This window comes from Plectropomus leopardus, chromosome 9 (genome assembly GCF_008729295.1).
Source record: "Plectropomus leopardus isolate mb chromosome 9, YSFRI_Pleo_2.0, whole genome shotgun sequence".
Lineage (NCBI taxonomy): Eukaryota > Metazoa > Chordata > Actinopteri > Perciformes > Serranidae > Plectropomus > Plectropomus leopardus.
In genome coordinates, this window is record NC_056471.1 from 18,308,204 (window position 1) to 18,320,893 (window position 12,690).

At 41.7% G+C, this 12,690-nt stretch overlaps 1 protein-coding gene across 1 annotated transcript; it reads left to right on the forward strand.

The window, feature by feature from the left end:
- The first annotated feature begins 423 nt into the window (after window positions 1–423).
- On the forward strand, window positions 424–12,678 carry ankrd13d (ankyrin repeat domain 13 family, member D). Its single transcript, XM_042493476.1, has 16 exons — window positions 424–1,269; window positions 1,377–1,512; window positions 1,620–1,744; window positions 2,684–2,729; window positions 3,989–4,132; window positions 4,241–4,430; window positions 4,630–4,696; window positions 5,910–5,991; window positions 6,317–6,378; window positions 6,487–6,617; window positions 6,738–6,895; window positions 7,204–7,317; window positions 8,159–8,331; window positions 9,007–9,086; window positions 9,681–9,914; window positions 12,127–12,678. The coding sequence occupies exons 1-16, from the start codon at window positions 1,186–1,188 to the stop codon at window positions 12,188–12,190; spliced, it is 1,890 nt and encodes a 629-aa protein (XP_042349410.1). The 5' UTR covers window positions 424–1,185; the 3' UTR covers window positions 12,191–12,678.
- The last annotated feature ends 12 nt before the right edge of the window (window positions 12,679–12,690 follow it).

The window sequence follows — 12,690 nt, forward strand, 5'->3', positions numbered from 1 at the left end:
ACAAATACTAAAAAATTAGAAAACGACCTCAAGTTATTTACTATACATTGATCTGACAAACAAAAAATATAGTTTGAGAAAATTTAATAAAATGTTCCTATCTTCCAATTGTCATTGTTTATGTTGAAACTCTAACTGGTAAGCGTTTGAGGACAAAAATGGTAAATGAAAGCTATGCCAATGCGTGTGCCCTCAGCAGCACTCACACCTCATGCCACCCCTGCATTAGTGGGTGCCCCACTTTGGCCACCACAGTAAAAAAAAATCTGGACACGCCACTGGATGATGAAGATCAAGTGGATCCCAGTTTCATTTATTATGTCTTAGCCATCGAGAAAAACTGTAATACCAGCTGCTCCCCGGCTCCACCCAGCTTCTCCACATAACCTGGAAATAAAGCGACGCCTCAGTAAATAAATAAATAACGCTGCTTCTGCGGCTGTAAATAGACCTCATCGGAGCAAAGCTGCGTTTTGCTCACTTTGACAGATGTGATCCTGTATTTAATGATCGTTATCCAGGCGGGACTGAGAGCTATCGGCAGCAGCTGTCACCTAAACGATATCAGATGCCCTCAACTGGAGTGACCTGGATGTGAAACTGGAATAAAGGCCGTATCTCGCTTTATTTTGACACAACCCTGCGATACCAACGGGGTGGCTGCAGTAACAGCGGGGCAGCTAGCTAACTTTATCAACCTGCGCTTTCACCCGTATTTAATTTTTCTGAACATCATATCCATCGTGAAAAACATGAACGGACTTCGGAGGTTCATTTCTGACCGGCTGAATTAGTTGTCCTGCTTTGTGAATAATGGAAAACAGGTGCCAAGAGGAGCAGGAGACAATGTTGTTATTAGCCAGTTAGCTAACGTTAGCTCGGCTAGCCGTTAGTTAACTACATCAAATTAGTGGGCTGAGTTAGCTCGGCTAACTCAGCCCACTAATTTAAATAGGCACGCACATTATAATACTTTGTTTGCTGCCTATCGTTAGCGTCTTTGATAGATTTGCTCAGTGACAGTTTTTTTTTTACGGTGAAACTCTTTTTAGCCATTTTTTTCTGCTGTTAACTAAGCTAGCTAGCAGGCTAACCAGTTGTGCCGATCAGCGCTGAGCTGCTGTGGTGTCACTGCAATCTGTTGGCTGCAGATATTATTGTTTAACTGTCAAGCGGACGACAACCATGGCTCAAGAAGCGTTTCCTCTGCATTTTCTGGTGTGGAACAATCAGTACCTGGAGCTTGATAGAGAGCTGCAGAAGAAAGAGGTGAGAGAGGGGGTTTATTTAGCAGATGATGTCTTTTACTGATGCGTTTGTCAGGTCGCACTGCATTGCGCTGATGCTGCCTGTGTGTGTGTGATTTGGTTCTGCAGCAGGATGTGGAGCGCCTGGATCCGAGAGGGCGCACCCCGCTGGAGCTGGCTGTATGTCTGGGCCACCTGGAGTCCACCCGGGTGCTGCTCAGGCACACTGCAGACCCGACACACAACAACTCACAGGGCTGGACCAGTGAGTGCTCTGCTGTCTGTCTGTTTGTGGCGCCCAGATTCGTGTCCTGAAGCTGCTGAGGGAACAGAGACGCACCTGCTGGCATTAAATGTGGATGTGTGTTTCAGTCCTGCAGGAGGCGGTGAGCACCGGGGACCCGGAGCTGGTTCAGCTGGTGCTCCAGTACAGAGACTTCAAACGTGCCACTGAGAGGCTGGCGGGCATCCCAGAGCTGCTCAGCAAACTAAGACAGGTAAAACTGCTTCACTGTCACTTTTCTGTAAATAAATGTTAGCCTCCAGGTATGAAACTCGTTGGAACCTGGAGTGACATAACCTTTCCTGCGCTGCTTTCAGACGCCTTTTACAATTATTTAAAACTTTGAATCCTGAGCAAATTGGTGTGTTTTCTTTCAAAAACACAGGGAAAAAAAAAAAGGCAACGAGCAATTTGGTTTAAAAAAAAAAAAAGTTCCACCAATTGCAAAAAAAAAAGATTTAGAAAGCTAGGGAAACAGAAAAAACTGCAAAACTGTATCATAATTATATGTAATTATTATCATAATTACATATTTCATATTATTACAGAAATATTTTATTTTATTTTTAAGTCATTTGCTTGTTTTTATTTTAAAAATATTTTTCAGGTTATATCCTTGTGCTTTTGACTAATTTCTTGCCAGTTTTTGAGTCATTTCTTCTTTCATTGCTTATTGCCTTCTTCCCATGTTTTTGACTGAATTCAGGCCAATTTGCTTAGGTTTCAAAGGGTTAAACTACACTTTTCATGTGATTAGTATCCAATGAAGTACTCTATTGATATCAGTACCACTTTAAGGGCTTTAAATAATAATTTTCAGGTTATATCCTTGTACTTTTTGCTAATTTCATGCTATTTTTGAGTAATTTCCTCTTTCGTTGCACATTGTCTACCTCATGTTTTTAACAGAAATCAGGCCACTTTGCTCAGATTTCAAGGTTAAACTCTACTTTTTGCACAGAGAAGCACATCAACCACACCTCAAAGCTTTCTTAAATATTTGTGGAATGTTTTTTAGGCTGCTGTGTTGGTGCATCTTTTTCATTATGGTTACAAGTCTCAAGCTTCACTGAATCAGGATGCACAAACGTAGGGTGACATGGAGCTTTTGTTTCTGTCTGAGTACAAAAAAAGTTTCTTTGCTGTCTTCCAGGCCAGAGACTTCTATGTGGAGATGAAGTGGGAGTTCACCAGTTGGGGTGAGTTTGATCCATCAATGTGTTTTCACAGAGGTCAATTTCAGCACCTCAGTAGTTGGACAGCTCCCCTGGCAGCATCTGTCAGTCAGTTTGAAACAGCGGCCAAAACACAAGACACGACAGGTTAATTCTAAACTGCAACCCACTAACAGTTACTTATTAGTTGAATCCTAAAGTGTTACCTGTAATGTATAAAACACAATATTCAGTATTGTGATGTGGTTTCTCCGTGTGTGGATTACTTTGTTTTTTTACTCTGCAGAAGATGCTCAAGCAAACAGTTAATTGCTTCATGCATCGTAATAATTTAGCACCATTATTGCACAGTATTTACAGGAAAGATCATCATTTATATAATCTCATTCTGTTGATGTATCCTAATGTGTATTCTTGAAAACAAAATGAATGAATTAGAGCGAGAAATTCATGGACTGTCATGTCAAGATTATATACAAGTTCCACTGAGTCTTACAAAAAAAAGCAATGTAGACATAGCTGATATAAAATAATATCAGTGTTAATATGTGAGTCAGAATATGATTGTCTTTTGACTTAAAAAAATATGATCATTGAATTTATCTATATTAAAAAAAGGTCATTAGTTGCAGCGAGGGCTGGGTGTCGGTACCCGATAATTATAAGATATCGATCAAGTAACCCAGTTCCAGGTATTACCAAAACTTGTCGAGTCATGTGATACCTACATTTGATCCTTTGTGTACCCAGATCTAGAAAACAAACAGCTATTTGTATGTTTTTGCTCACAGCCAAACACCACAAGCGTTGTTTGATTAATGTGACGTCATTAGCCCACTACCACAGCAGCTGCAACTTACGCAGTCTGTGCTGTGGTGAGTTGACAGAGTTGGCAGTTCAGTAGGCTGAGATGCCACCGAAATATTCAAAAGTATGGCCGTACTACAAGCCTGTGGCATCTGGTGGCATTTTATTCAACTTAATGCTTCAATTCACATGATTGGTATCCAATGAAGTAGAATGAAATGATTAAATGAAGTACTCTATTGATATCAGTACCACTTTAAGGGCACTGGTACTTTTTAAACGACCCCCCCCCCCCCCCCAATTGCAGTGCTTTGTAACAAGCTATATTTAGAACATTTCCAGAAAACATCTTCCCATGCAAATATGCTGTTTTTTCATTGTACTTCACCTGCACCCTGTTTGGTTACCTCATTCTGTTTGTCTCTGTGTCTCTTATTTCTAAACTGCTTCTCCTCTTTTGTCTGTCTTCCTCTCAGTGCCCTTGGTGTCAAAGGTATGTCCCAGTGACATCTACCGGGTTTGGAAGAGCGGCTCGTGCCTCCGCGTGGACACCACCCTCCTGGGCTTCGAGCACATGACCTGGCTGAAAGGGCGACGCAGCTATATCTTCAAGGGTGGAGGTGTGTGTGCTCCTCAACAGCACCACATACACACAAATAACTAAAAAGCTGAAGGACGTAGAATCGTCTCTGTGAGAGAATTATGTGTCTTTTGTGTTCTCCTTGTAGATGACGGTGCTGTGGTAATGGAGGTGGACCATGAGAAGCAGGTGGTGTACACGGAGCCACTTGTGTTGTCTCCACGTGACGCGCCCTCCCTCCTGGCAGCCATGCAGCCGTCGCAAGAGAACACAGCCCAGAGACTGACATCGCCCATCGTCTCCACGCACCTCAACACACGCAACATTGCCTTTGAACGGTAATGAGCGCATACTGTGTGCAGATTTACAAACTAGAATCACGTCGAGATTAAACCTGATTCTTTAGTATTGTGCAGATACCTCCTTCGCTGTCCCTCAGTGTGTGTCCAAATACATACATCACGTCCCCACAGTGAACAATACACAGATATTGATTATGTCTGTGTAAGACTTTACTTTACCTCTTTGCTTTTTTAGGAACAAGTCGGGGATCTGGGGCTGGCGTTCTGAGAAGAGTGAGGTGGTCAGCGGATATGAAGCCAAGGTAAATAACTGCTGAGCCAATCTAGTCTAAACCATGGCTCAAACACATAATTTCCACCATCTGGAAGTTAGCTTAGTACAATGTTATGATCATCAATTATTAAGCTTTGCCTGAAAGATAAATGACGGGGTTAAACAAATAAGTGACAATGAAGACTATGTTTTCCATATCAGAAATCTTCTAAAAGTAACTCAAAAGATATGTGTCTCAACTAATACGCAAGTATTCCTTCTCAATCATCACTTATGACCCACTAGAAGTGTGTAGCTGTTTATTTATCTGCGGAGACTCTGCCCTCTGCTTGTATTTTCTTTTATATTCTCTTATTTTCTTCGAGAAGTTTATTGGTGTGTACCCCAAGCCCTCAGGAAATACGCCAGGCTCTGAAGCAAATTTTACATAGAGGCCAAAAGTGGAATTGCGCCTTCTAGGTCTGTCGCATTATGCTCATGGGCCCAGAAGGACTTTTCCCCATGGCGTTTGTAAATCAGTAAATAATTTTTTCATGAGTGTTAAAACATCAGAAAACGACTCATTTCATAGTCTAGATTGAAGCCATCAAGTTCGACAAAATTTGGAAAGTCTAAAAGAGCAGCAAGATTACATTTTTTAGACCGCCATTCAAGCTACTCTCAAGTAACTCTCTCGAGCACACTCTGCTGCGCTCAGCTGCCGTGACTCTCTAGTGTGCATGCCTTATGTTCCCGTAGATCCGGATATTTTACACTGATTCTACAAACACAAAAAGAGCTTTTTTTTTGCTCCATGTGCCAATGAGCAGCTCTCATAGGAATGAATGAGGCCCTGCCCCCATGGCTGTATCCAGACTTCCTATAATAGATCCATGGTCTACCCCCACAGTGCTCAGATAAGGTTAGAGCTTTATAAAAAGGAAGCAGTTAGGTGCCAGATTGACAGCGCTGAACAGACACCCGCATGGACCTGGAGGTAAACTTGCAATTTTGACTGGTTGGCGAGGCAAACAGCCATTATGCGATAATCCTTGTTAATTCAGTATTGTCCTTTTGAGATGGAAAATTATTTTTTACAAGGGAGACGTTGACGAGAAGAGCTGTTTGCTCTGTCAAAGACAGACAAGGAGAGACTCTTAATCCATACACTGCAATAACCCAAACAAGTGTGATGACAGAAGCTTTACTTATAAAAAAGTTATTAAGAGAGTTTTTGCCCTTTTCTATGTCATTGTGTCCAGGTTTACAGTGCTACCAATGTGGAGCTGGTGACTCGGTCAAGGACAGAGCATCTATCAGACCAGGATAAATCGAGGAGCAAAGGTGATTATACACCCGAACACACTAACAACGACACCCACACAGTAAGTCCTTGTGCACTTTGATGGGGATGCAATATTGTGTCAAAATTAGTGTCATTTGGCCTGAAAGTACGTGCAGAGAAATCAGACTAAGCCTCAATAAATGTAAACATAATGAGATAAAATATGAGATTAAAACTAGACACAATTGATCACTGTGTGGTTCTTTTTTAAACAAAGTTGTTTCCCCTCAAAGCAGGTGTAACCTTCGCCTTCCTTGTAGAGCAAAACATAGAGTGAATTTGAGAACAAATTGATGATAATCTCCCCACATTATTCCCACTCAGGCTCAAAGACTCCTCTGCAGTCCTTCCTGGGGATTGCTGAACAACATACAGCTCACAATGGGGTAAGAGTCTCCACAGTAGCTGTGCACCACATCCACACCACCCACACCTCCTGCAGCTTTCTTTGATCAACACCGTCACTTATAATTCTCTCTCTCTGTCCCTGTCAGAGTAACGTGTCCCAGTGTGCCAGTCCCCACAACCCAACAGCCATCACAGCTGAGGAGTACTTCAACTTGGATTTCAACCTGAACGGCCGGGACATCGGACGTCCCGTTGAGCTTACCAGTAAAGTCCAGAGGTGCGATGCTACTGTGGAAACATGCAGCACTAATGTTCATCACGGAAAGCAGCAGCACTTAAAGCTTTTTTGTTGACCGGTTTGCTCAAAGCTCCTCGTCTGTCTCTGTGTCCTCTCCAGGTTTAAAGCAACGCTTTGGTTGAGTGAGAGTCACCCTCTGTCCCTGGCCGAGCAGGTGACACCCATCATTGACCTCATGGCTATTTCTAATGCCCACTTTGCCAAGCTACGTGACTTCATCACCCTGCGCCTGCCACCAGGCTTCCCTGTCAAGATAGGTGTGTATGCGAGGTCACATGGTGTGGCTAGATGGATGTCTTGAGTTTTTTACACTACATCCGGACCCACAGGTTGATTCACTAACACTGTAGTTCTGTACAGCTGTAGCATGTTATAGTGACATGTTAAATCTAAAATAATCAGAGCTGAAAGCTTATTCTGGAAGTATGTTATATGTGTGGTTCATGTTTTTAATGTGTACCTTCGCTCTCATGATTCGTCCTGTGTTTTAATTCCCACTGCCCCCTGGTGCTACAGAAATAATCAGCCATTTAAATCTTTCAAACACTTCCCCTCTGTCCTCCAGAGATCCCCCTGTTTCACGTGTTGAATGCCAGAGTGACGTTCAGTAACCTGTGTGGCTGCGACGAGCCGGTCAGCTCTGTGACGGTTCACACACCAGAGGGCTCCGAAGAGGCTGGTAAATACACTCAAACTCAAGAACAGAATATAAAGTAATACCTGATATATGTGTGCGTGTATATATATAAATATATATTTATGTATTCAAATATGAGGTGGTTCTGAAACCCACATTTTTACTGTAGATAATCTGTCATAGTGCTGAACGTTAAAATTACCTCCACTAAGAAGGTTATATTTTCATGTTATATGTTCAGTTTGCTTGTCTTTTTGTCAGGAGAATAATAGAAAAATTACTGGCTGGATTTTCATGAAAATTTGGGCCAAGGAAGAGCCCAGTTCATTTTAGAGCAGATCTTAATAGGGGCTCGGATAAACACTTTTTTTTTTTTTTTTTTTTTTTTAAAGTGAAAAAATGTGTTTCTTGTAAACATCCAGTTTTCCGAAACAACTGTTTTTGAAAACAAGCTGCAAAGTTCTTGATGATGTGTCATTTTAAGGATTTGATGTTGCACAGTTATATTTTAAATAAGTTAAATTGTTCCAAATTAGAAGTACTTGATCAGTGCACAGCTGAAATAAAGAGACTAGCTTGGCATAGTACTATTTTTGACATAGCTCTAACAGTTTTGGAAATATATCTAGACACATATGGTGGTTTCACTTGTAGATTTGCATTTATTAGAAGACTGGATTATTGGCCACTCTCCGAGTGCCCTTTAGCAATATTATGTTTTTGTCATTTAGGTTTTTGGTTTGGGACTAAAGGGTAGCTTGCTCAAAATGTAAGGCAGGTGCATTCATTTCCAAAACAGAGCACAGGCTCAAGAGTAACTGTCTGAAATGCCTTAATACCTTTACCTGCAGGTACAGTAATGCTGTAACCCATCTTCACCTAGGTCAGGCCCCCCCTCCCTTCCACTGTGAGGTGGACCCCTCGGTATTTGAGCCCCCTGCAGACTACACCACCCTCGGTCCAGGCCGCAGCGAGCCAATGAGAGACGAGGATGACAACCTGCTGCAGTTTGCCATCCAGCAGAGCCTGTTGGATGCTGGGACAGAAAGTGACCAGGTCAGAGTCAAACAACTCCTCATTACAAGCGTTTCCACCAAACACTTTTGGTATTTTACTCATTTAGTAGCCCGAGCATACATGTACCTAAACCCTAGATCTGTTTAGCTTTTCCAAAATTTAGGTTGTTACCCGGTGATAGCCATGTCAGTGCTCTTTCCAGCTCTCCCTGTATTTCCTGTTCACAGACAACTGAGAGGAACATCTGAACCTTGTTGATCATCCACCAAATAGGGTTGCATGTTGACATTTTCAGAACAAAAAAGAACAGGCTGAAGGGTTTAAAGTCTCCATAATCGATGGGATATGTGAAAATAGCAGGTTTGTGCATTGAGTCCAGCTCTGCTTGTTGAGCAAGAGTGATGATTCTCTCGACCAATCAATGGACTGCAGTATCTATAGCTCCACCTTTTAGTATCGGATCAGTGTGCTAGGTACCTCAACAGGCAGTAACGAAGCAACGGGACAGTACACAACACTTCTCTTGGAACCATTCACAACTTTTGACAATGGAACCACAAACGTATCTGCTTTAATGTGTAATGAACTGAACTGGGTTGGACTGATTGGTGGAAATTAGGCTTTAGTCTCAGAGTTATATTTCAGATGTGGAAACAGAATGTTTTCATTTTTACTTTTACAGCCAGTTGTCTAACAGCTATGTGTGGTTATTAGGTGACCATCTGGGAGGCCCTGACCAACAGCCGCCCGGTGCCGCCGTCTCCGCTGTACGAGGAAGACTCTCAGTTGGAGAGGTGAGGTTATCCTCACTTGTTTCCATTACTGGCAGGATCACACTGCTTAAATGAGACTTTTTGGGTATTTAGTATTAAGTATTTGGTATTTAGCAATATAGCATCTAGTTAATGTCATCACAAAAACCATAAATGTACCGATATATGGATTTTTTGTTTAATTTTCTAAAAACACAAAAAAAGAAAAAAAAAAAGAATCCTAAATTTAGCCGAGCATGAGGCTGTCACAAAGGTTGTTTACTTTATCAGCTTATTACAGTTCACCCCAGTCTGACAGTTTATTTATTGAAACTAATATAGAAAAAAGGAAGGGTCTTTTAGAGTTTGTTCTAAATGGGAACATTTTTCTTACTGTAGAACCATCCGGAGGTTTATCATCTATTCATAATCTTTCTTATTCAAGGAAACTCTGGCTTATGAAGTAATTTAATTAAACGTCTCTAAATAGAGTTCAGTGATTAGCGTTTTCTTTCCAGCTTCTCTTGGGAGTACGGCTTCCAGTCATCCTGTAATGAACTTCCCTGTTCAGATCTCTTCTTTGTTTAATAATACTTCAGTTAAAGTCTTAATATCCTCATCTCTTTCTTCCCTCAGGGCGATCCAGGAGTCTCTGTCCATCTCACTGGCCAGCAGAGAGGGAGATGACACAGCCGACCCCAGCCAGCCCACCTCCGTGTCCCCGTCAGACCCCAGCGGCAACTCCCCGCTCTCCTACAGCCAAGTGACTGATCCACGGTTGTCGGGACACTTCAGTGTGGCATCGAGCTTTGATGAGCAGCTGCGTATCGCCATGGAGCTGTCGTGCCGGGAGCAGGAGGAGATTGACAGGTGACAGTGACACGGTTTCATTTGGCCATGGTGTGTTGGAGTGTATTAAACATATGGTGCATTATTATTTATTAAAATATCCAGCGTTATATAAGAATTAAAAGCTCCATCTTTAAATTTAAGTAAGTTGTGCTGATAATAGGACAGCCTTTCCTGACTGCAGGACTCTGACTTGAACTTCTGCTCTCTGCTATTAGTTGTTTTTCTTGGGGAAAAAAAGTTTTGAGTAAGCCTACTTCTTCTACAGCTGCCAACAGCTTGCCATCGTTCCCAGTTAGAGAAATGTTGAAAATAAAGCAACGTGCCTGTGGCCCCCAGGCCCCCAAATCACTACGTAATAGTGATAGGTAATAATAATGAGAGCTCAGTGCAAGTGGCTGGATGACACACGGAGCAATGCATCCTGGTGTTAAAAATAATTCCATCCGAAGTCTGACTAAAACTGAAACTAAAGCAAAGTAGTCTGTAGAAGTCTGAAGAAGTCACTTCTCACCGCTGAATATTTGGATGTTTGTTCCTTCAGACACTTTGGTGCTTTGAGGAGAAGCTCTGCTCTGTCTGTCTCTCTCACTGCGCTGCTGTTGGACCATCAGCTGCTGTTTGATCTGCGATTATGAGATGCCGTGGAAGCACATACGACTCAGTTGTTAAACACTCAGGTTTAATCGAGAGTCAAAGTGGTTCATTGCATTACCTGATTATTCAACACTTATGCTGTCGCAATGTTTTGGCGTGAGATTTCCCTTTATGTCGCGAGAGCATGAGACAGAGCCCAAAAGCGTGAGAGTTGCCAGTCCTACTGGGGAAAGGATTCACAGAATTTTTAAGTAATCGTAATAACCGACATGGGCAAGATTACGATGGTTAGAAGTTCTGAATGTTGGTTTTGATCGATTTTTGATTAATTGCCCAGCCCTACCTGAGAGTGAGACGTAATTGTCAACTTGACCACTAATTTTCAACAAAAGCTTGTTTTGGATGGTAGTTTGACTATTGCAGACATCTAGAGGTTTTTGGAAGTTTTAATTTTGTTTTCATCGCTTTTGCAATGAGAAATTGCAAGGAAAGGCACAAGATGTACCTCCATTTGTTCATAATCTTATACACGCTTATGCTGTGCAGTCCCAGCATGCTCTTGTCTCAGGTTTGGGTACACTCTGGACAGCTTGCCAGTCTCTCACAGGGCTAATATATTGTACATATATATGTGGACAGACGTCATTCACAAACTGACCTGCATGTCTTTATGAGAAACCCACACACTAGCATCACCACACCACCGTGCTGCCTGTTATTATTAGAGATGGAAAATCCAAGTGAAGACATTTTTTTTGTTATGGGATGTATTAGAATGCAGTTTTTAGTCGACTGAACTGTGTGGGCTTTAGAAAACTGCCGGCTTCTTCCCAGCTGTTGCCTTATTTGTATTTTTTATGTGTGCACACATAGGGGGTGCTGCAGTCTGCTCCTTCATCTCAAACTCTGTTTTTGGCACAGCAGGGAGACAAACAGTGTCTGTGACACAGTGGGGTGTCAAAATCTCTTCTGTTCCATGTTGTTTGTTGTGCACATTTATACAGAGATGGTAGAATAATAACAAACATGGTTCAGATGAGGTTTTGTAATGTGAGTTGTGCTGGGATTTGGGATGTTTGTTGGTAATGTCGTGAAACACAGCTCAAACAGGGCTTAAAAGATGTCTGGCAGGCAGAATAAGATCATGGGTGTGGCATTTTGAGGACTTGTTAACATGTTCAGGAGACTTCAAAAGCAGGTGTTGGCAGAAAACAGCTAGCTCAAAGAGGAGCGCCAGCAGCTGAAAATGTCTGCAAATTAGGAAAACAGTGAGGTTTGGGAGCTCATTGCCCTCTGAGCAGAGAATGAAATCAGCTGCCATGTGACAGACAGACTGTAAATGATTCTTATTTTTTATAAAACATTGCAGACGCCTATGTCACACTGGAGGCTGATACTGTTATGTTACATGTCACGCCCATCATGCCTCTTTGGACACTCTGGTGCAGGCTGATGCAGCCGTTGTTTGGTTCTGTTTAAAAATGCAAAGGTGGCATGAAGAAGGGACTTCATTGTGGCACTTTAGCGTAATCTCTGTGTAAAAAGGTCTTAAGATATTCCCAGGAAGTAATACCTTGAAAGTTGCAGTGCTGTCACTGTTCTGAATGATGAGCTTTATTTCTTATTTTTGCCACAGGAAGCAGAAGGAGGAGGAGGATGAGCTGGAGAGGATCCTGCAGCTGTCACTCACCGAGAAGTAATGTCACAACAACAACAACAACAACAACAACAACAACAACAATGGAGGCGCGTCTTCATTGGGGAACAATCTTCTTAATTTATTCTGTTTTTATTTTTTAAATCTTGAGATATTAAGTTATTACAAATGTTTTATTTGTCTTTCTCACATGAAGGCTGCTACCACAGAGTGTACAGGACCAGATTATGAGAGGTGTGGAGGGATAAATAAGAAGAGGTGGAAACAGGTACTCTAAAACACACTACGTGAAGGAGGAGACAAAAGGGAGAGAGTCTTTGTTTTTCTTTTTTATTGAATATTTTTCACAGTCTTGCTGTCTTTATGGAGTGATGAATGATCCTTAAACTTTAAACCTATAACATGTTCCATGATAATGATGAAAAATAAGAAAAATACAATCTTAATGGAATAACTTATAAAAATATGATTATAACATTTATGTTGGCTTACTCCTATATGTGAAAAATAAAGAATAATGATCACCCGTGATCATGTTTTATT